This window comes from Patella vulgata, chromosome 2 (genome assembly GCF_932274485.2).
Source record: "Patella vulgata chromosome 2, xgPatVulg1.2, whole genome shotgun sequence".
Classification (NCBI taxonomy): domain Eukaryota; kingdom Metazoa; phylum Mollusca; class Gastropoda; family Patellidae; genus Patella; species Patella vulgata.
This window is the reverse complement of record NC_065880.2, coordinates 32,668,045-32,689,994: the sequence shown is the minus strand read 5'-3', so window position 1 is coordinate 32,689,994 and position 21,950 is coordinate 32,668,045. Positions and strand designations below refer to the sequence as shown.

The 21,950-nt window shown below is 37.3% G+C and overlaps 2 protein-coding genes and 2 long non-coding RNA genes across 4 annotated transcripts; all 4 read left to right on the top strand.

The window, feature by feature from the left end:
• Positions 1–331: 331 nt before the first annotated feature.
• On the top strand, positions 332–4,107 carry LOC126809597 (uncharacterized; the record flags this gene model as incomplete). Its single annotated transcript, XM_056099080.1, has 7 exons — positions 332–633; positions 722–881; positions 1,766–1,936; positions 2,442–2,533; positions 2,917–3,110; positions 3,431–3,711; positions 4,078–4,107. Coding segments are annotated over exons 1-7 (1,230 nt in total), but the record flags the coding sequence as incomplete, so codon positions are not given.
• Positions 4,108–4,989: 882 nt separating this feature from the next.
• On the top strand, positions 4,990–5,828 carry LOC126811725 (uncharacterized). The gene is made up of 3 exons (XR_007675728.2): positions 4,990–5,082; positions 5,278–5,483; positions 5,724–5,828. It is a non-coding gene; the product is annotated as an uncharacterized LOC126811725 (long non-coding RNA).
• Positions 5,829–10,395: 4,567 nt separating this feature from the next.
• Positions 10,396–12,652, top strand: LOC126811720 (uncharacterized). The gene is made up of 4 exons (XM_056099077.1): positions 10,396–10,706; positions 11,181–11,340; positions 12,043–12,213; positions 12,512–12,652. The coding sequence occupies exons 1-4, from the start codon at positions 10,405–10,407 to the stop codon at positions 12,650–12,652; spliced, it is 774 nt and encodes a 257-aa protein (XP_055955052.1). The 5' UTR covers positions 10,396–10,404.
• A 989-nt stretch (positions 12,653–13,641) lies between these two features.
• Positions 13,642–16,923, top strand: LOC126811719 (uncharacterized). Its single transcript, XR_007675721.2, has 7 exons — positions 13,642–13,867; positions 14,312–14,562; positions 14,960–15,185; positions 15,353–15,442; positions 15,761–15,966; positions 16,257–16,457; positions 16,702–16,923. It is a non-coding gene; the product is annotated as an uncharacterized LOC126811719 (long non-coding RNA).
• The last annotated feature ends 5,027 nt before the right edge of the window (positions 16,924–21,950 follow it).

Below are 21,950 nucleotides of genomic sequence, written 5' to 3'. Positions count from 1 at the left end.
GATAAGGTTATTATATTTGATATTTTATGTGTTACATTTCGTTTCACTGACCCGTTTTGTGATTTTCAAGGAGCTTTACAAAGGTCGTCAAAGTTACCGTCGAGCCATTAATGTAGATTGCTTTTCGATAACTGGGCTATTTTGAATATGATGTAATCGAAATTATGTCGGTTCATTTACCTGTTTATAACTGTAATAACCCCTTTAAAAAAAGTTCTAAATTTGCCCCACTTGAATGTTATCTCTTCGGAGATATCAGCATTGCGAGATAAGCCAACATGTACACGCTTACAATTCAGGGAAATGTTCAGTTGCATTCTAAACTATTGCAATGTATGTGGTCGGCAGTGCCTTTCTTTTAATTCTTCTTGTGCAGTTTTCCGCCCAGGATTATCCATTTAGAAATGTTTCCCTGTCCTGGGATGTTCGGGTAGATGATTTGGTGGGAAGATTGACCCTCGACGAGATGACTTTACAGATGGCCAAGGGTGGTGCAGGTCAAAACGGCCCAGCTCCTGCTATATCACGACTGGGAATCGGGCCGTATCAATGGAACACTGAATGTCTGCATGGTTCTGTTGGACATAATGCTACATCTTATCCACAATCTATTGGACTTGCTGCAACGTGGAGGTAAATGTTTAACTTGAACTTTAGATGAATTGGAAGCAAAATCTCCACCCAGTCTGTATTTATTGTTATTCTAAATAATTAACTTCAGTTATGACACTATCCATACAACGGCGAAGGCTATAGCAGAAGACGTTAGGGCCATCCACAATGAAGCAGTAAAGGCTGGAAATTATTCCCAATGGACAGGTCTTGGTTGTTTTTCACCCGTGATAAATATGATGCGTGATCCCAGATGGGGTAGAAATCAGGTCAATATCTTTCCTATTTTTATCACAAAAAAAGTTGAAATTAACCCTTTTATAAGCGCTGCTCGTCGATCTTATTGGTCTATAATTATCAGAAGTTGTTCAACGTTTGAAAAATTTATGCAATTTTAGATAAGTTATATATCCTGCTCAACGAAACCTAGTTAATATTTTAGTAGATACAACCATCGCCAGATCTTTAAAAACGGTGAAGTTGGTTCGGTGTATTGAAAGAAAAGCAGTTATTGATTCTGACTAATTTTCAACTCCTTTCGATTTACGAAACCATGTTAAGGTTCTAAGTGTCCCAATCGTCATTAGACCTTTATGGAATTTATATTTGTTGTTTGCTTATCAAGAGGAAGACACCATTACATTTTTTTAAAATGTTCCCCATTGAGTCACTTCTCCCATTAATTCCCTTCATATCGAGCTTTTTGGAACACGGGTACATTGGTTGTAAGTTTTATTTACATTTTGTCAACTTTATGACGATTTTGTCATAAACAGAACAGTATATTGAGCGTTGTTTACCATGTTGTGTTACATAATCAACTTGGAGTAAATTCAAGCCCAGTTTCTGTATAAATACGAAACACAAATAATAAATAAAGAGTGGTCAGAAAAACTACGGACACACTATAGGTACGCGTCTACTTTGACAGCATTTAACTATATATTGAGATATAGTCGAGTTAGAGGTTAGACCATGGATACTTCCTATGACAGTCTCGACGCTACTTGGTAGTAATAGCAAGGTACCGTAGCAAAACATCCTTAAATTAGAAGTGATGTGACAAATATGCATTTCATTCCTTTTGTACGCATGAGTTTATTTTAACGTTTGAAATTATTGGAATAGCCTTTAAATAAACAGTACTTTCTAGGAAACGTATGGTGAAGATCCATTTCTCAGTGGTATGTTAGCAAAAGCCTATGTCAAAGGTTTACAGGGTGATCATCCACGATATATCAGAGCAAATGCGGGATGTAAGCATTTTAACGTTCATGGAGGACCTGAAAATATACCATCATCTCGATGGAGTTTTGACTCGAAGGTAATATTTATTGAGGAAATTATAGTCCATGTTTAAAAACTAAATATTGTTTCTGTTTCTGTATAATGTGGGCAGTGTAAAATGGGAAAGCATAGCGAGAAGTAACTTCACCACTAACAATGTACTACCATAAATATTATATGTTGATCATTAATTCGGTTTGGAAGGATACTATTTCCATAATTGCATTTGCTTTGTTTGACTGTATTTTTGAAGATAAATCCCTTCCTTTAAACAATTTCTTTAGGGGTGGATAGTTACTACTTTTGCTACATACCATTCTTTACATGCTTTTTTAATTTTGAGATAGGTGTATTTGTGAATCAGGTTGGTGAATACGTTAGATTGCAACACTATCAAAAGGTACTGGTGATTTTAGTTGTACAAAACTTAAATAGCTTGGTATGGATTTTTGTTTTCATTTACTTCTTATTGCCATCTTATATTGATTATTTACAACCGTATTGCTTTATTGCCTTTAATTTATCATTGTTTGAAAATAAAGGTCTCCATGAGGGATTGGAGAACGACGTTTCTGCCAGCTTTTAGACACTGTGTTGAAGCAGGAACTTACAGTCTTATGTGCAGCTATAACAGGTAATGGTACTCAAATTTATTTAAATCGTCTGTGAATGAGGCTTTTTAATGATAAAGAGAGAGAGAGAGAGAGAGAGTGAGAGAGAGAGAGAGAGTGGAGGGGAGAGAAAGAAATGGGTTTAACGTAAACTCAACACAAACTAGGTCATTTCGGGACTAACACATGGTTCAATTTTATTTAAATAATTCGCTTGTGCGTAGGGGTCTTTAGCAGTGGGAGGACCTGGAGAAAACCCACGAGGTTGGACAGGCGACCCTAATCCTTGTCACAATGACAGACCTTATGATACAGCGCGCGCGTGCTAACCATTCGTCCCCCCCCCCTTTTTTTAATGATAACGAATACCAAGTGGTAAGGATTTTCTGACATTCCTAAATTACAGTATCAATGGTGTACCAGCTTGTGCCAACAAAGAGTTACTAACAGATATATTACGTACAGAATGGGGATTTAAAGGTTATGTGGTCAGTGATGAGGCGGCAGTTGAAGGAATAACATACGGTCATCATTACACTAACAATAGTATTGAGTGTGCTGCTGCTGCAATTACCGCGGGTTGTAATCTAGAGTTAGCTGATCCTAGGAATGATAAAGAAACATTTATGTCAATATGTAAGTATTCTTTGTTTGTGTGTGGACATTGGCGATTTATTTAAACTTCCTGCTCCCAGACAAAAAAGTCAAAGCCTTTGTAAAACATTTAATCCATCAGCAGTACATCGGAAGTCGTATGTTACTGCTGTGCACTAGAGGGAACAGAATGAAAGCGCCCATTGTTTTGTTGTACGGGTGGCCATAAAAGTGTCTGATGCTTTATATTTTTATCATGCAAAAATGCCCCAAAATGTCAAAACGCGATTCTTCTGTGATGAAATAGAGTTTTCAGTTTACACAACAAAACAATTATATCCCTTATTACTTTGCAGCCGATGCCGTACATCAAGGGTTCATAACGGAAGATTTGGTTCGAGATAGAGTTAAGCCTCTTTTTTATACCAGAATGAGGTTAGGCGAATTTGATCCACCGGAGTTAAATCCGTATACCTCCATCAATACGTCCGTTATACACGACCAAGCCCACACCGCCTTAGCCATCGAGGTTGCTATGAAGTCATTTGTTCTATTAAAGAATAGTGGTGTCTTACCTTTAAAGAAGTCTGTTTATAACAGCATAGCTGTAAGTTAAGACCGAATACGAAGTTGTTTGGTTAATATTATTACATATTAAATAAAGTCTTAATCTATATTATAAAGTCTTTCGAAAAGATCAACGGAGGGCAGTCGGAAATAAATAATCGCAAAGCTTAACTGCTAGTGCTGGGAATGGAAAGGTTTCCATTTTTCTGAATATGGTACTAGTCCTTGTTTTCTTCGAAATGAAATAAGTTAATAACTAAGACGACTATGGTCTAGAATAACAGTGGGGGGACAGAAAAAAATAATATGCATTGTCCTGTTACGTTTAAAATAGCACTATTTGTTACCTATCTTGAATAAGTCTTGTTTCATATCAATTGTATAATAATTATTCTGCTAATTTCAGATTGTTGGTCCTACGGCGGATGCTGAATACTTAATATCCGGTGACTATGCGGCACTACCAGACCCAAGATTTGTTACCACACCAAGAAAGGCTTTACAGACCTTGGCCAGTCACGTGAATTATGCTAACGGCTGTAATGATACCCGATGTTACGGCTATGATTCTAATTCTATCAAAATGGCTGTTAAAGGTGTCGACGTGGCTTTTATATTTATTGGTTTAGGTAAATATTCCATAATCGTTGGAATTCATGTTCGTTTCACACAACGATCTGTCGTCAATCTATCTCACGAACAATAACGTTGTCGGAAAACCAATATATAAACCAAAACTATTTGAATGGCGAATTTCTAGTCACCGGCAATATCAACGGGTATAAAATTGCCTTTGAGTGACTCCGAAACTGAATGTAAAGGTATAATAAAACTTAAAAGGGGCATGAACTTGGCGCGAAATGCCAATATGGTTCATCCTCGTGATTTATATACTAGTCCCAGACATTTCGAACATATTACATGTGGGCGTATAAAATCAGTTTTATCCAAACAACATTCTTCTTCAACAGACCTTCTTGTCACACCACCAATACAACTTGAACTCGGCAAAAGATCTTTTGCGTTTGCAGCAGCACCATATCTCTGGAATCAATTAGACAATCCAAATCTATCTAAACATTCAAGTCAGTATTGAAACCCATCTTTTTTAAAAAAAAGAATAATTTTATGTGACCAACTAAATGTTTAGTAATCATGCGCGATATAAATCCTGATATTATTATTAAGTTTATTCCCCAAATTAACATTAAGACTATTTGGTCAGGGTTTTTTTTACCCGTTTGAAGCAAGCAACCGTATTATATATACCTTTAATCGTTTGCATAATTTATATGAAATCTAACATTCGTCATTGTTGTAGGAGTACTAATCGAAGCCGAGGGAAATGATCGGGCTGATATTCAACTTCCTGGTTACCAGCAACAATTAATAGAGGACGTGGTTAACAATTGTAAGTTGGCTGCCTTCTGTATGCATTATGTTCATTTTGGGAGATACAAGATTGACCTGCACATCGCTGGATAGAGGTTAATTTCGATGAGACGTCTCCAGACCAGTCTCTTGTTATAGCGTTATTTGTTTTGTGTGTAAGGCATTGGATGGACATTTCACTACTTATTGAAATTCCAAACTTGCTTCTTTTTAGGTGGTGCAGCTGAAGTAATTTTAGTAAGTTTAAATGCTGGGCCTGTAAACATCACATGGGCAGATCAGAATCCAAAAGTATCCGCCATTCTAGCAGTATTCTATCCCGGACAAGCTATAGGGGTTGCTATCAAAAATGTTTTGACCAGTTCCAACCAACCACAGTTTGGTAGATTGCCTTATACATGGTACCACACAGAAAACCAGGTATATTAAATTTAAGGTTATAAAAAATTCTGAACAAATACTTGTTTTACACTGATAGTTAATTCCACAATTCTTCTCTTTTTGTTGTACGTAACGTCCTTCTTTTCTGCATAAGCGGACATTCAACCTATTGTAAGATTGTTCGTTTCACAGGAAATATATCTCCGTTTTCAATAATCTCACACAAAAAATCATACCTACCTAGGATTAATTATATTGCTTGAATTTGATACTTTGAAGGTTCCGGCCATGGTTAACTATACAATGGTAAGCAGAACGTATAGGTATTTTACTGGCGAACCACTTTATCCTTTTGGTTATGGCTTGACCTACACATCTTTCGGATATCGGGATTTAACACTTAATGACACAGTTGATGCTGGAGAAGAACTGCTGGGATCAGTAACAGTTGACAATACCGGAAATACACAAGGCGATGAGGTAATTTTGTTTGACGTTGTTTTACAGATCGTAAATGTGTTAGAATTGTGTTTGCCGCTTATGTAGAAATATAGATACACTTCGGTCCTACCAATACAATAAATTATCCACCACAAAGTACCGGCAATGGTGAGCCAACCTCGCCCATCTCCGGGTAGAACATTTGTCAGGATTTTAAAAACGAAAGTGTGATAAATATTCCACAAGAATCACGAAAAAACAAACAAAAAACGGTCACCATAAAGTATTGTAAAAGGAGAAAGAAAAGATACCCCACTTGGGATTGGCGACTAGATCACACAAGGTCGATGGATGAAATCATTAAATTAAATGTAACATGATTAATTTAAAGGAGGCAAGACTTTAACTCAATATCATCCACTGTCTTCGACAATGCAAACACGACGCATTGGTCAATTTAAATCAATATTGATGTTGTTATCTTGCCGTGAAAACATGTGCTTCTGATGTCCAGTATTTAAGACAAAATGAAAATTTAAATATTGGCACGCGAATCGCGTGCCAGAATGCTTTCGAGCGCCATTTGTAATGAAGCGACTTGATGAACGAAGCTAAACATATCCCACAGGAGAATGCTGCTGTTGTAGATTGGAATAACCAGGCGCTAAAGACTGCATTTCAATTTGTGTCCACTTCTAGGTGCCATAGAATAGAGATGTAGCTCCTTTAATACAAGAGATGATGGTCGAATCCAAGGCATCACATATCGGTATTCTGGGGCAACCCTTATTGAATAGAACAATGTGCACTATCAAAGGATACGCATTTCATAGGGTTTACATTTTTGAGCATTTAATGATAACATATATTTTGCAGGTAATACAAATTTATCTGGTTTTTCTATCTCCCAGTGTAACATCGCCTAAAATACAACTAGTAAATTTTACCAGAGTCACCATACCACAAGGTGGCACCACCAACGTCCATTTTTCTATCTCACCTCAAAATATGGCAGTTTATACTGAAGATAATGGATGGGTTGTAGAACCAGGTATATATATATATATATAATTGTAATTAAACATATAAATGTATACTAATATAGTGGCTTATTAAATAGGTACTTTGTTGCCCTGGGTAGGCCGTAGCGCCGCTGTCCGGGCAAAATTGCCCCATAGTATACTGTATGCCAAGTAGGAGCAGAACAGTAGGGCGTTAAACCCCATTTCATTTCTGTGTTGATCTCTACCAATCGAAACATACTTTTCGGATTGGTGTGATTTAACGGTATAGTAGCATCGAGCGAGTTCAAATTAAATTATTGCAAACTTTGTGATACATCCTCCAATTCATCGTTCAGATATCGAAGTGGCAATGGGTATAATGTGAAATATGATTAAAGAAAGGTTGCGCAAGCGACCAATACGAGAACGAATACGTCATCAGATTAGCCATTTGGATACGCGTACCACGCGAGATAATCGTAAGTGCAAAACGAATACGGTTTTCATCTTTTTTCTTGCACTTTCTGCCCTCAAATCACTTCTAAAATGCTTTATTTTGAATTGATAGTGTTTCTTCTATTTTGTGAATTTGTTTTTGTTGACAGAAAAGTCGAATTAGTGTGTTTAAATCTGAAAAGAAATTCACTAATTTGCTCTACAAAATAAAATGGTGCATTTTTCATACTTGAATTGTGGGATTTATTTGACATTGAAGAATTACTTGAATAAATAATTGTACATTATGTATTTTCAGATATTATAACAGTCTATGTTGGAGGTCAACAACCCGGTCAGAAGAAAACATCAGCCACCCAAGTTTTATCCAAAACAGTTCAAATTATCAATTATAAAATACTTGGCTTCTATTGAATAAATAAAATGTGATAAATCTTGATCTGCTCCTCTTCATATTATGTATAGCTTACGCACTAGCTTACGAACACGTTGTTCCCGGTGTGGCTGTATGGAAAATCAAGATCTCGGAATTGTTGATTTCCCACTGATACATTATGATGCTGACTAAATCAATTGTGTTGTTGATAGTCTATCTTGTAATTACAAGATACTATAAGTACAGAATGGGGATTTAAAGGTTATGTTGTCAGGGTTGAGGAGGCGATTGGAAATATAATATCTTACAATTATCGTAATAACAGTATTGAGGATGTCGATGCTGCACTAACCGTGGGCTGTAAACTGCAATTAGCTGCTCCGACATATATAAAAGAAACATTTATGCCAATACGTAAGGATGCCCTTTTTGTACAAATTCAGCTGTCACATTAATAGGGGAGCTTTAACTAACACACAATACATTGAACAATTAAAATTTTATGTCGCAATATAAGTAACAATATGTCTCATTTTTCCACAGCTGATGCCGTACAACAAGGGTTAGAGATAGAGCTAATCCCCTTTTCTACACCAGAATGAGATTAGGAGAATTTGATCCACCAGAGATGAATCCGTATGCCTTCATCAACACATCTGTTATACAAGATTATGCGCACACCGAATTAGCCCTGGGGCCGAAATCGTTTTTTTTATTAAAGAGCGACGGTGCCTTACCTCTAAATAAGCCACGTTATGACAGTATAGCAGTAAGTTAATAGACAATCTAGCACTAACTGTCCAACAAACAATTCAAAATGCCAGTGTGGATCAAGTCCTTCACAACGACATCAAAAATTGTTTTTACAAATCATAATAAACCAAATGGCAACTATCAGAGTGCGACTAGAAACGTGTTAGCTACATATATATTTTTATTTCTATCTGAGGTTCTGATTTAAAACGAATATTTTATTGACCATCGGCATTAATAGGGCATTCAATTTTACACTGTAAATTACAGTTCCGAATATTTCGCATAATAGTGTTAGAGATTTGCTGTTCACACTAAACCAAAACACGTATATGGATTATTCTTGTATAAACATTAAAGGGGGCGGGGGTTGGATGGTCGAATGGTTAGCATGTGCGCGCTGTATCGTAATTGGTCTGTCAATGCGTCAACTGGCATGGTTGTACGTGACAATTAAGGAGTAGGGTCGCCTGTCCAACCCCATGGGTTTTCTCCTGGTCCTCCGGTTTCCTCCCACTGCTAAATACCCCTACGCGCAAGCGAATTATTGAAATAAAAATGAACCATATGTTTGTCCCGAAATGACCTAGTTTGTGTCGAGTGGACGTTAAACCCCATTCTCCCGATAAACATAAACATTAAAGGGATATGTTCTGTGGATTTAGACTTGGCGATTCGATAATTTAGTGTTGTTTACTCTCCACTGACCCATCTTGCAAGTTGTATTGTTCCAATATGTCATCGAAACAATTTGTAAAATCTTACAGAGCAGAGTTTCTGATTGAATAGTTATATCACAAGATACTATGAGGCTTTGTGTCTGGTGTGAGTGTAGTCGTCGTCTGGTCGCTTGTGTTATATTATGTCGTTCGATCATACAATTACTCTGATTGTTTAAGGTTGTTGGTCCTACGGCAGATGCAGAATATTAAAATTTATTATATTGCCCAAGATGTGCAACCACAACACGAATAGATTTACAGACCTTGACCAGTGAAGTAAACTATGCAAAAGGATGTAATGATACACGATGTTATGGCTATGATTCAAATTCTGTTAAAACGCCAGTAGAAGGTGTCGAGATTGTGTTCGTATTCATAGATAAATATTTATAAACGTTTCATTTTTACACGTTTCTTATAATAACCGGACTGATAAAGACGGACATACGACACGCACATACGTCATGTACTGCTCTATGGGAGAAATTTAGTCTAATATCAATAATGGCTAATTACATTATATTCAGAACAAATTCAAACCCCTTCTAAGACGTAGACCTATACTCAAGATATTTATAACGCCCGTATTAAGTAAAAAGCAGACATATTTTGATTTGAAATAATTTCTAACCCCTAGACCGTTACTCAGGAATTTACAAGGCGAGTATATCGAGTAAGAACCGCATAGATTTCAATTAAGGGGAGATAACTAAACATCTACGAAGCATACCTCCCACATATTCTCCAACTGATTGTAACGTTAATGTCTCTTTGTCCGGTTCCAACTTTTCCCCAGATTTCCCCTGGACTGAACGTTCTCCAACATATGACAATATTTCCGTAAGCAAACCCTTAGCTCTGTAATGTGAATATTCACCCAAACCTGGCACAAATGCCATTTTAATACAAAACCAAAAGTCATCAAAAATGGGTATTTAAAAGGAGAATGGGTATAAATCGAAAGAACTTGGTACCGAGATAAGGATGAGTTAATTCATGGTCTGTCTCTATATTATAGAATGGGACTAGTAACTATTTCACGAATGACCTTCTAGCTATCAATAGATAAGCTGTCTGGAATTATGTAAGAGTATGCATAGATAGGCTAAACATTTACCTTGTACTACATACAATTCGAAGTCGTGTCAAGCATCAAAAATAGAAAGTCTAGATAAACTGATAAACAACTTCATTTCACATCTAACAGAATGTATTTAACAGTAAGGTTGGTTTGTCTGTGTCTTCTGATAGAATGGTCTGTCCAGGATTACCCATTCAGAAATGTGTCCTTATCCTGGGATGCTCGGGTAGATGATTTGGTGGATAGACTATCCATTGAAGAGATGACCTTTCAAATGGCCCGAGGAGGTGCAGGGGTGAATGGGCCATCGCCAAATATATCACGGCTAGGTATCGGACATTATCAATGGGACACAGAATGTCTGCATGGTTCAGTTGGACACAATGCAACAGCCTTTCCACAGTCCATTGGTCTTGCTGCTACTTGGAGGTATGCCATGATGTTTGAATAATTTAGCAGTGTCTGTTGATTATTAACATAAAATTATCGCGTACTGAATGTGGAAGGAGCTACAATCATAAAAGTACAACAAAAGAATGTTTAGATACAAATTACCCCAATTCAATTACATACTAGTACATCTGTTAGTACTTGTATAAATGTGCACTTCCACAATTGTTTTAGAACGATCATTAGAATGCCTATGTATAAATATCGAGGGGGCTCTGTTTCTGTCCGAGTAGGCCAGTTCTTCTGGGTCACCTGCGATGCCCTTACTTTAATTTAAGTCATACCGTATGCATTTGCACATTTTTTGAAATTAACACCTCATTATATGTAATTAAAAAAATATTAATTTAAAGTATCTGACACTCATTGTCTACAAGGTATTTCCGTTCAGTATGCATCTAAACTGTAAACTTTGCTTATGACTTAAATTCGAGAGGATCGTGTTTCTTGCAGCTATGACGTTGTTTATCGGATGGCTATGGCTACTGGTGAAGAAGTTCGGGCTATTCACAATACAAACGCAAAGAATAACAGTTACCCTGATTTGAGTGGTTTAGGATGCTTTGCTCCAGTTATAAACATAATGAGAGATCCAAGATGGGGGAGAAATCAGGTTGTTAATTACTTATTCGCTCGTAACTCTAACATATGGAGGCTATTAATATCGTTATTTTAGTATTGTTATTACCCTACATCATGGACAAAATGTATGTGAGAGTGATTTTTAGCATACACTGCGGGTGACTTGTTTATTGTGCATTATAGGAAGTCAAACGCTAATGAATCGCAATGGGTTTACCGTCCTACTTGGCTAATGAAGACTGGCTAATGACTAGGCACAGTTCCCCTACATCCCTGCACCACTGACGAGGGAGAAACTACGTGGGGAAATCCCGAGGAACCTTCTCGGCCAACAAGTCAACCCCAGGCTTGGTCAGCCAGTCAGCCCCCCCCCCCCCTTCGAACTAAAGTATAATGGTGCCATTTAGGTTAACTTCGTTTCAATATTAAATGATCACGCTTCATTTTGCAATATTGGTTCGTCAAAGTTATATCCAACTTGCGCCCTTGAGACGTAAAGAAAGTGGGTTTAATAAAAAAAAATACTCCATAATAATCAGGTTATTTTAACAAAATATGTAATGGTGCTATTTATGATGCATTTGGTACATGTTAGTCCCGAAATTATCTGGTTTGTGTCGAGTGGATGTTAAACACAACACACACACACTCTCTCTCTCTCTCTCTCTCTCTCGCTCACGACAAATGTACCCCTTGCACTCAACCATTAATATAGATACAACTTTAATTTAAGGAATCGTATGGTGAAGACCCCTTTCTTACCGGTATGATGGCAACTGCTTTTGTAAAAGGAATTCAGGGAGATCATCCACGGTATATAAGAGCCAACGCTGGATGTAAACATTTTGCTGCTTACGCGGGTCCAGAGGACATTCCAATTAGCAGAGTTAAATTTAGTGCTAACGTAAGGATGGCATATTTGTTTTGATGTCAATTATTAAAATTAGAAATGTCCTTATGGTGCAGCCCCCATTATTACTGGTATGATGGCAACTGTTTTTGTGAAAGGAGTTCAAGGAGATCATCAACGGTATATAAGAGTCAATGCTGGGGGTCGACATGTTGTTTACGCAGGTCCAGAGATCATTCCAATTAGCAGAGTTAAATTTAGTGCTACTCAGGTTTCCCAATTAAACTCCTATAAAATGCATGTAAATCAAAGGATTTGTTAATTCAGAGTCATTATATTTTGATAACCCCAGGTTACAGAGCGGGACCTGAGGACAACTTTTCTGCCAGCTTTCAGATATTGTGTTGAAGCAGGAACTTACGGCATCATGTGCAGTTACAATAGGTATTTAGCTAACATGTTATTTCTTCATTTTTACATTTATGAAGGGTGAATGGAAATATTTAATAATAAAGCGTGTGGTTCTCATATAAACATAACATATACCCTCGCTCTACCATCGCCTCATTGCAACAGGAACCGCGACTCGTCGCTGAATGAAACTGTTCTCCAGCGTTGTTGTGGCCATACCCTGTGTGTCTGAACCCATTGAAGTCGGATTTAACGGTGTTGGCGTATTTCAAACCAGCAGCTCTAACGGGACGTCTGGCTCGTAATCCGGTTAAACGTAGGCGTTTACGGACTGTCTAGTCTGTGATCCTACGCCGCCCGGGAATTGCTGCTGCAGTAGGAGTCGCTGCTGTGAACCGATTCCGCAAATGACGTAACCGGATATGACGATCCAGGGCAGGTGAGGGTCACTTTTGTTTGGCCTGAGCTTAGGCGGTCACTGCTGAACTTCGCTGCCAGGACCTATGCCAAAAGCGAGAAGTGGTACTCTGGGAAACATACAGGAGCCTGGCTACATCTGTCTGGGGTTCACCTGCTTGTAACCGACCGATTGGGTTTGTCTTCGTTCAGATGTGGCATCTCTTTGCTCTTTGAGTGGTCACATGTGCAACTGATTTTGAAACCGAGAACCCCCGACTTTTAAAGGCCTTAGATTTGGGTTTCATGCAAAAAGCTTGCGAAGTTGTTAAACTCATGTGTCTTGGTACTTCGGCAAAATGTATGACCAGTCAAGATTAGTAATTACATTTAAAACCAATAATTTCATCCTTACATAATGACATTAAAAACAAGTAAGATTTATGGAAACAACAAATCCCGTTCATATTAAAAAAAATGATGAAAAATGGGCTATGCGCTTTCTTTTTTGAAGAGTATATATGCTCACCTACGTCCTGCGTTAAAGACTGGGATATTGTATATCTATATCATGATGGTGCACCCTATTGAATATTTGTGTTAATTATTAGAGTTAATAAACTTGAATCATATATTTTATGAATAAGCCTGAATGCTTACCCTTTCCACAGTGTCAATGGTGTACCTGCGTGTGCCAATAAGAAGACTTTGAGTGATATTCTCCGAGACGAATGGGGCTTTAAAGGATATGTTGTCAGTGACATGGAGGCCATCGAAATGATAATATCGCAGCATAAATATTACAATAACAGTATCGATACGGCGACTGGGTCTGTTAATGCTGGTGTTAACTTAGAATTAGCTGGTAGAACAACTAAAACTGGTGTTTTCACCTATATCGGTAAGATTTATCTACAAACGTGTATTCTAATTATGTTATTAAATCAAATTTTTATTATATAGTGGAATAATTATATATTACTGTGTATTGTTCAAAATAAAACAGTAATGTTGCATTCATAATAACATAAGAACGTACTTAATGGTTTTAAAGGTGTAAAACCGACATAAGATCGTACTTAATGTTCTTTTTAAGTCTAAAACCGACTCCGGAATGTTGATGTTTTGATAAGGAGGGTAAAAAACGGACATATTAGACAAGTTTATCATCAAGTTGGTAGGGTACACTATAGCTATCTTTTAACTATATTTATTTGATGTTGAAAGTATAATTCAGGATCTGGACAGGAACATTGTACATCCATATTGTGTAGACTACATTCCCTTTTAAATATGCACTTAGAGGGAACGCTCAAGACTATAAATCTTTAATTTTGTTTTGTAGCGCAAGCGGTTAAAGAAGGAAAACTTAACGCAAGCTTAGTAAAAGAAAGGGTTAAACCACTATTCTATACAAGAATGAGGTTAGGAGAATTTGATCCACCAGAGATGAATCCCTATTCCGCCATCAATACATCTGTTATAGAAGAACAAGCTCATAGAGACTTGGCTGTAGAAGCTGCTATGAAGTCCTTTGTTTTATTAAAGAATGACGGCTTGTTGCCGCTGACGCAAGCTACTTACAATAGTATATCGGTGAGTTATAGTTATGATTCTCCAAATTTTTCTGTATTTTAACAAGAGTGTCAGTGGTTCTTTTGGCTTTCAATGAAACCGCCTCTGTAGTTGCTTTGACATCTTTAAATATAAATTGTTTGAAGCCTTTACTACTGTCAGACATACTCCTTCAAGAACATCGAATAGCATTTATTATTGATATAGGAAAGTTCCCATACAAAATAGCTGTCTTGTTGAATCAGAAGTATATCGTAATATGTATTTGGGGGTGACGAAACGTTGGCAGATTTGTCAATTTAGTTACCGTTATTCAAGATGAATCTAATCATTCGGAACCGCAAGGCCCTGTTTTATATGTGAATGATGCGTTCAGGCGTACGAAAATAAAAATGCTTGATTATGTTTACCTTTTCAGATAATTGGGCCTTTGATAGATGACAATGACCATATTGAAGGCAGCTACACAGCAAAGCCAGACAATAAATTTATCACCACTGTTCATGAAGGTCTTCGAACATTAGGGAAAACTGTTAAAAACGCTACCGGATGTCTTGATGATACGGCGTGTACTAAATATGATTCACACTCAATTAAAACGGCTGTACAAGGTGTTGATATTATCTTTATTTGCCTCGGATTAGGTGAGTGAATTGCTCGGATCACATCATAAATAAAAAACAGTTTACTTTGTCAAGCTTTCAATGCATTCAACATGACCAGTTACGCGTGTAAATTGAATTTTTTGATGAAGTCATTTGCACAAAATTTAACGTTGGGTATATCCATAAGTACAACTCATGTGTTTCAGGGCCCCCAATAGAAGGAGAAAGTCGTGACCGATCTGATATACAATTCCCTGGACAACAGTCACAATTATTAATGGATGCTGTAAACAATAGTAGGTATTAATAGTGTTTCTCCCTAATAGATAAAAATATGCCGCATCGTCTTAATTATTGGTAGGGATCATTTTAGCCCTAAAATTAAAGTTCACAATACCTTATTCTAAGTTGATCCGTGTCTGGACTTTCGATAAATATGATGTCTAAAATGATGTCTAACATAAAGGTACTTACATTTATTTTCTGGATAAGACTTATAATGTCTATTGAATGTCAAAAATGTGCAAGCGTGTAACATATTAAAATGGCTTATTTCTTGATCTAAGCTCAGGGATAAAAGAGAAACCTAATTTGTTCTTATATTTCTGTTACAGGTGGATCTGCTAAAATTGTTCTAATAATGTTTAACGCCGGGCCAGTAAATATAAGCTGGGCTGACCATAATCCTCGAGTATCCGCGATTTTAGCTGCGTTTTATCCAGGACAAGGTGCGGGAGTTGCTCTCAGAAATGTTCTAACCAGTTCAAATAAAGCACAGTTTGGTAGATTGCCATATACGTGGTTTTATTCGGCTGACCAGGTTAGTCAATTTTGGAGAATGTAACAGTTTATTGGGGGCATTCTTTATAAGTCACTGCGCCGAATAGTAAATTCACAGCAAAACGTCAGATTGTCTTTTCATCAACTGAATTTAGCTGTATCACCGACACATTATTACGTTTCATGTTTAATACATTTGGTGACTTTCAAACAAAGGTAGTCTGAATAATCTGACATTAATGGCTGATACATTGAGCAATCTCTAACATAGATTTCCAATAACATAGACAGTACGTTTAGTAAATATTTATTTTAATACCCTTTTTCCAGGTTCCACCAATAGTTAACTATACCATGGAGGGTAGAACGTATCGCTACTTAAATGCGGAGCCACTGTATCCATTTGGTTACGGTTTGACCTACACCAGCTTTGAATACATAGAACTCATGTATAATTATGTTGTAAATGCTGGTGATATGATGTTTGGTTCTGTGAAACTTGTTAATACGGGTAGTTGCACAGGAGACGAGGTATGAACCCCTACAAGCAAAACAGCCTTACATGCAAATAGTTCATAGCAAGAAACGTGGCATGCTACTGTACTTTCGGCTTAAACTGGTGTCCGTTAAGAACGATCATTGAGCTACATAATAAAATATCTAAAATATTCAGATTTGTAATAGACAGTCATATCAGAAAATAATATCGTACGTAAAAAGAAAGCATTTCGAAAACACTTTTATATTTCAGATAAACATTATTTTCATATTTCAGATAATTCAAGTTTATGTGTCTTGGGTAAGTGCTAGTGTCCCTGTGCCTCTAATACAACTAGTAAACTTTACAAGAGTTACCATACCACCAGGTGGCATAGTTGAGTTCCAGTTCAGTATATCTCCTGAAAACATGGCGGTTTTTACAGAAAATAAGGGATGGGTTCTGGAAGAAGGGGATATTCGACTGTTTGTAGGCGGTGAACAGCCGGGACAAGTTAAGAGAGCAGCAACTGAATATATGGATGGAACTTTCAGCGTAAATGGTACAAAAATACTTGGATTTTACTGATATGAATAAATAAACATTATCTCTTTAAAGTATGTATAATATATGAAGATTTGGTCATTCAAACTAGCCAATATGCCCTTGAAGAAATTAGATTCCACTTTTAATTCCATAATAAAGAGGCTGGGTGTACCCATATTCACAATCTCTTAAATACTTGGATTGCTTAGACATTTGAACAATTATGAAGGTATTATTATGCGGATATTTAGATTTTAATGGAGTAACCATCAGAATCATATATATATATATAAAACTGAAACGAATCAAGGTGTTTAGTGGCAATATACGTTATTACAAATCAGTATTTGAACATGTCCACATCATAAACTCACAATAATATTTAAATGGGGTTTACTTTTCTGCATCAACCGGCTTAATGAAGTCCGGCATTCCCAGACAGTGTACTGTGTGATAAATTTTTCCCGGATTTGTTATGGGTTATTTTCTGGCACGCCACAGACTATCCGAACGACTAGGCCCCTTCCCTTGTCAGATTCTCCGTCCTTCACCTCTGGCAAGGGTAATCCCGAAGATCAGTCTCGGCAAGCACTTGGGCCGAACCGATACGAGACCATCTCGTTAGCGAGCTAGCACACTACTAACTTGAGCTACCGCGGCTCCCAGATGTTGAGATACTAGTACTGTAAAGTCAATGCAAGGTGTGTGTCTTAAAATACATTCTAACGTAATCAAATATCTAATACGTTTTCCAAGACGGTGGGTTCTCTATTCGCTACTACTAATGTTCGCACCAAAAGTATCACTTTAGAAATGTTTCCTTCATCTTCGTGTGAATCATTTAGCTAGATGAGATTGCTTTGCAGATGTCTAAATGTGGAATGGCATGAATAGTGGGTCTCCAGCTATTCAGGGATTGGGAATACCAGTGGAATAGGGTATGTGTCCATTCTACATCATTTCCCCGAGTCTATCGCGGCTACATGAACCTAAATTCATTTACTAGTTCTGTTCTGCTTCTCTGTAGCGTTACAATACTTGTGGGCAGTATAGTACGCTCTAGTACATAGTACGCTCTAATCGATTACTGTTATGATGGCATCTTTCGAATTAACTGAATCTACTAGTAAAGAAGAATGGACTGTTCATAATGAAAAGCATTTCCTAAGTAGTATGTTGGCTAAAGGAGGTGGAGGTGTTAATGGCCTAGTACCTGCAATACCACGGTTAGGTATTAACCCATATCAGTGGGACACTGAATGTTTAAATGGATCCGTGGTTCATAATGTTTCTTCCTTTCCCCAGTCTACTGGTTTTGCAGCAACGTGGAGGTAAGAACACATGCCCGGGTATCGATGATATTTACTAGATTATAGATGTCAAATCATTATCGCCATGATCATTAAAGAATTACACTTGTTAGCTATGCGTTAACATTCATGTTAATTCTTTAGACACCTCGGCCTTAAAACTATTTGATTCAGATAGTTCGGAATTTGTATTCCGGAAACCGGTGTTTTAGTACGAACGGTTAGTCACAATGTTGATCCGATTTTGATGAAACCTGAAATACATGTTTATAACCCAAAGATCTTGGTTTCTATCGATATCCGCGCATATCGGATCGTAACTTCCTGAATTATGACACTTGATTTTAAACAAAAAATCACGTTTTTAGCTTGTGGTCCTTTTAGAGGTCACAATTTTTATCCGATTTAAAGAAAACGTGTGAATATATCACCATTACATATTAAGATCTTGGTTCCTTTTGATAATCGCGCATATCCGAACGTAACTTCCTGGATTATGGCCCCTGATTGTTTGAAAAATCGCTTTTGCGGATTCTCTAGAGGTCACAATTTTTTTCCGATTTTAAAAACCGTTTAAATATGTCACCATTCCACCATAATGAAGGTTAAATTCGAATTTCGGGAAAATTGAAATGAAACTGCCCAACAAAATGGCCGCTCTTTGTACGCAAATTGTATAAAAGTATGTAATACGAAGGTTGTGGACCCGCGTCTAGAGATCACAATTTTTATCCGATTTTGATGAAATTTAAAACCTATCTTTATATCCCAAAGATCACGGTCCCTTTTGATATTTGCGCATTTCAGACCATAACTTTCTGGATTATTGCCCCTGATTGAACAAAAAATCGCGTTTGTTTTTAGCTTGTCCTCTATCCATCTCTTGCAAAATGTGGGCGTATCCTGCCTGGCAGCCGCTGGTGTTACATGTATATGGTACCGAAGCCGCGCTTATGCTGATTGTGAATAATTATTGAATTATTTTAAATAACAGATTTAATTTTCTGAACTATAGATTGTCTGCGAGGTGTCGATGACTAGAGTAATAAGTTCTGGGAAAATATATGCGTGACGCTAAACATTGATATTATTCCTTCTTTGTCTATATAGGCAATCAGTCGTAGCATTTTCTGGCAATAATCTTTAAAACTGTGTAGACTCAATGACAGGAACAATAGCCATTTAAAACTTGGTGTAGGTGTTCATTAGATGAATAAGATGGATATCAGGCTCGGATACGGATGGGAAAAGTGGTGGGGGTGGGGGCAAAAGTTATTCTTGATGAAAATTCCAGTGATGAGGTACGTGTAATTGAAATATTTATAAATGTCAAGTTCATATAGTTGGCTTTATTGGCTTCATTTATGGATTTGAAATATCACTTAAAGGTGCTCACGAGTCACAAATATCTAGTTACAGCAAACATGTTAGATTCTAAAAGACTTTTAACACAATGGCCATGTCAGATTTGTGTCCAATATATAACTATAATTGACAATGCTGACTCCCTTGTGGAAAAGCATTTGTTATTAAAATACATTTCTGACAAAAAAGACATTAAACATGCTTATAAATGAATAAAAATAGAAATTCATTAAATCTTACAGAGTTTCAATTATACCATTATCCAAAGGGCAAAACATTGTCGAAGACCTGATCCTCTAGTAATGCTCGCTGTCTGTGTGTCATTGATGATGATTTGTTTTAGCCCCCTGAGCTGATAAATTTTGCATGTTGCGTATTTGACTTGGCTACATGTTTTCAGAAAGCATACCATAAGTTAAGATTAAACCGCGAAGATAAGGCAGACATCAATGCATGTTTATAGAAATCATACCATAAATGAAGATTAAACTGCGAAGATAAGGTTGACATCAATGCATCGACTAGCTTTCTTTCTGATATTTGGGGAAATAATTGTGTGATGAAATTGCACAAAGATATCAATAATTTCGGTGTTTTTGTATAATATTTAAAAACCATTGTGTTTTTTTCTCTCTCAAAGCGTAATAATGGCAAACGATTCCAAAAGTGGTATCATTAAGGCAAGGTCAATGTGCCGAATTTCATTGTGACAGTATATGGATATTCTAAACTAGCAGTGCATTAACCTTCCTTCACATATTATCAAACATCCCCGATTCCACAATACACGATTTCCGGTTTTATAACAGCAAAACAAGATACGCATCATTAAAGGCGGCAAATGGCTATGATATACGATCAGATAATAACCATCTGTGAATTCGCCTTTTAATATTTTTACATACTTTGACGAAAATAAAACCATGTAAATGGTTGACTCTGAATATGCTTGTAAGTGCCAGTCAGGTGCCCTTGATTTCACACAGGACCATACACCACGTTTATCCTCATATAAAAAGGTAGACAATGCCACGTTTTTACAGGATTTAGTAATTAGTGAAGACATTGCTCTACCCAAGAGAAAGAGAGAGAAATGGGGTTTAACGTCCACTCGACACAGACTAGGTCATTTCTGGACTAACATATGGTTTAATTTTATTTCAATAATTTTCTTGCACGTAGTGGTCTTTAGCAGTGGGAGGAAACCGGAGGATCCGGAGAAAACCCACGAGGTTGGACAGGCAACCCTACTCCTTGTCGCGTACAACCGGGCATTCGAAACCACGCCAGTTGACTCAATGACAGGCCTCGTGATACAGCGCGCGCGTGCTAACCATTCGGCCACCCAACACCCCTTGCTCTACCCAATCTGTTTCACGGAAATATTGCGAATGTTTCTTGTAACTCTGTAAAAGATAAATGACATTTATAAGTTCAAATTTGAAACAGTAACCTCTAAACATTCCCCACGGCCGGGCTGTGTGTAGAGGGGGGGGGACCAACGCCTTCTAGAACTTAAAGTGTGCCAATCCACCCAAAATATAGTTCCCGAGCCATTGCCATTGAAATCGAAGGGTTGTATTACATGAACGCCAAGGTTTTACACGGGACCTCGGTTTTTCTTTTCCGAGCGACTAGATCTTGGGATTTACTTTAGTTTGAATCACTTTAGATGATAAACATATCTTATATTACCTTTGAAGTGAGGGTTGAGAGATCGAGCGATCTAACGTGTGTGCTTCAGATGATAATGTTTATCTTTGAGACAGGTGGCGTTGTTTCGATCCCAAGCTTTTAGGTGACAAGGCGTTGGGTCACCTGTCTGACCTCACGGGTGTTCTCCTGACCCATACACGCCAGCGAATTATATGGAATAAAATATTACCATATGTTAGTCCCGAAATTACCTAGTTCAGTTTGTATCGTGTGGGCGCTAAACCCCATCTCTGTCTCTCAGGGTTCGATCGCGTGCGATTATCTAAGCGATATAGTGTAGGAACGTCATGTAGCAGTTGTAAATCCGGCGTCTTGAAAAGGTTTCGAAGATTGGACATTCCTTTCCTAAAGAAAAAAAAGAAAGAGTGTGTGATCTAACTATAGCATCAAAAATCGCACTTATTGGGCAATCTCATAACACTAATTCTGTGATCATTCTTTGGATTCGAATAAAATAAAATAATCTTTTAAATTAGAGCCACACTGCATGGCTATAGTTGACCTAGTAGGGATCCAAGATAAGATAAGAGATCTGGTATAAATAATTTAAAACCAGAAACGGTCTTAATATTTTGTTGAAATGGTTCCGATAGCGCTGATAGGCCTTTT

Bases quoted from the DNA above. Each gene is read 5' to 3' on its own strand.
- LOC126811720 (XM_056099077.1), top strand. From the start codon at position 10,405: ATGTATTTAACAGTAAGGTTGGTTTGTCTGTGTCTTCTGATAGAATGG. The intron at 10,707-11,180 runs GTATGCCATGAT...TGTTTCTTGCAG, and splicing joins GGTCTTGCTGCTACTTGGAG to CTATGACGTTGTTTATCGGA. The intron at 12,214-12,511 runs GTAAGGATGGCA...TGATAACCCCAG, and splicing joins GAGTTAAATTTAGTGCTAAC to GTTACAGAGCGGGACCTGAG.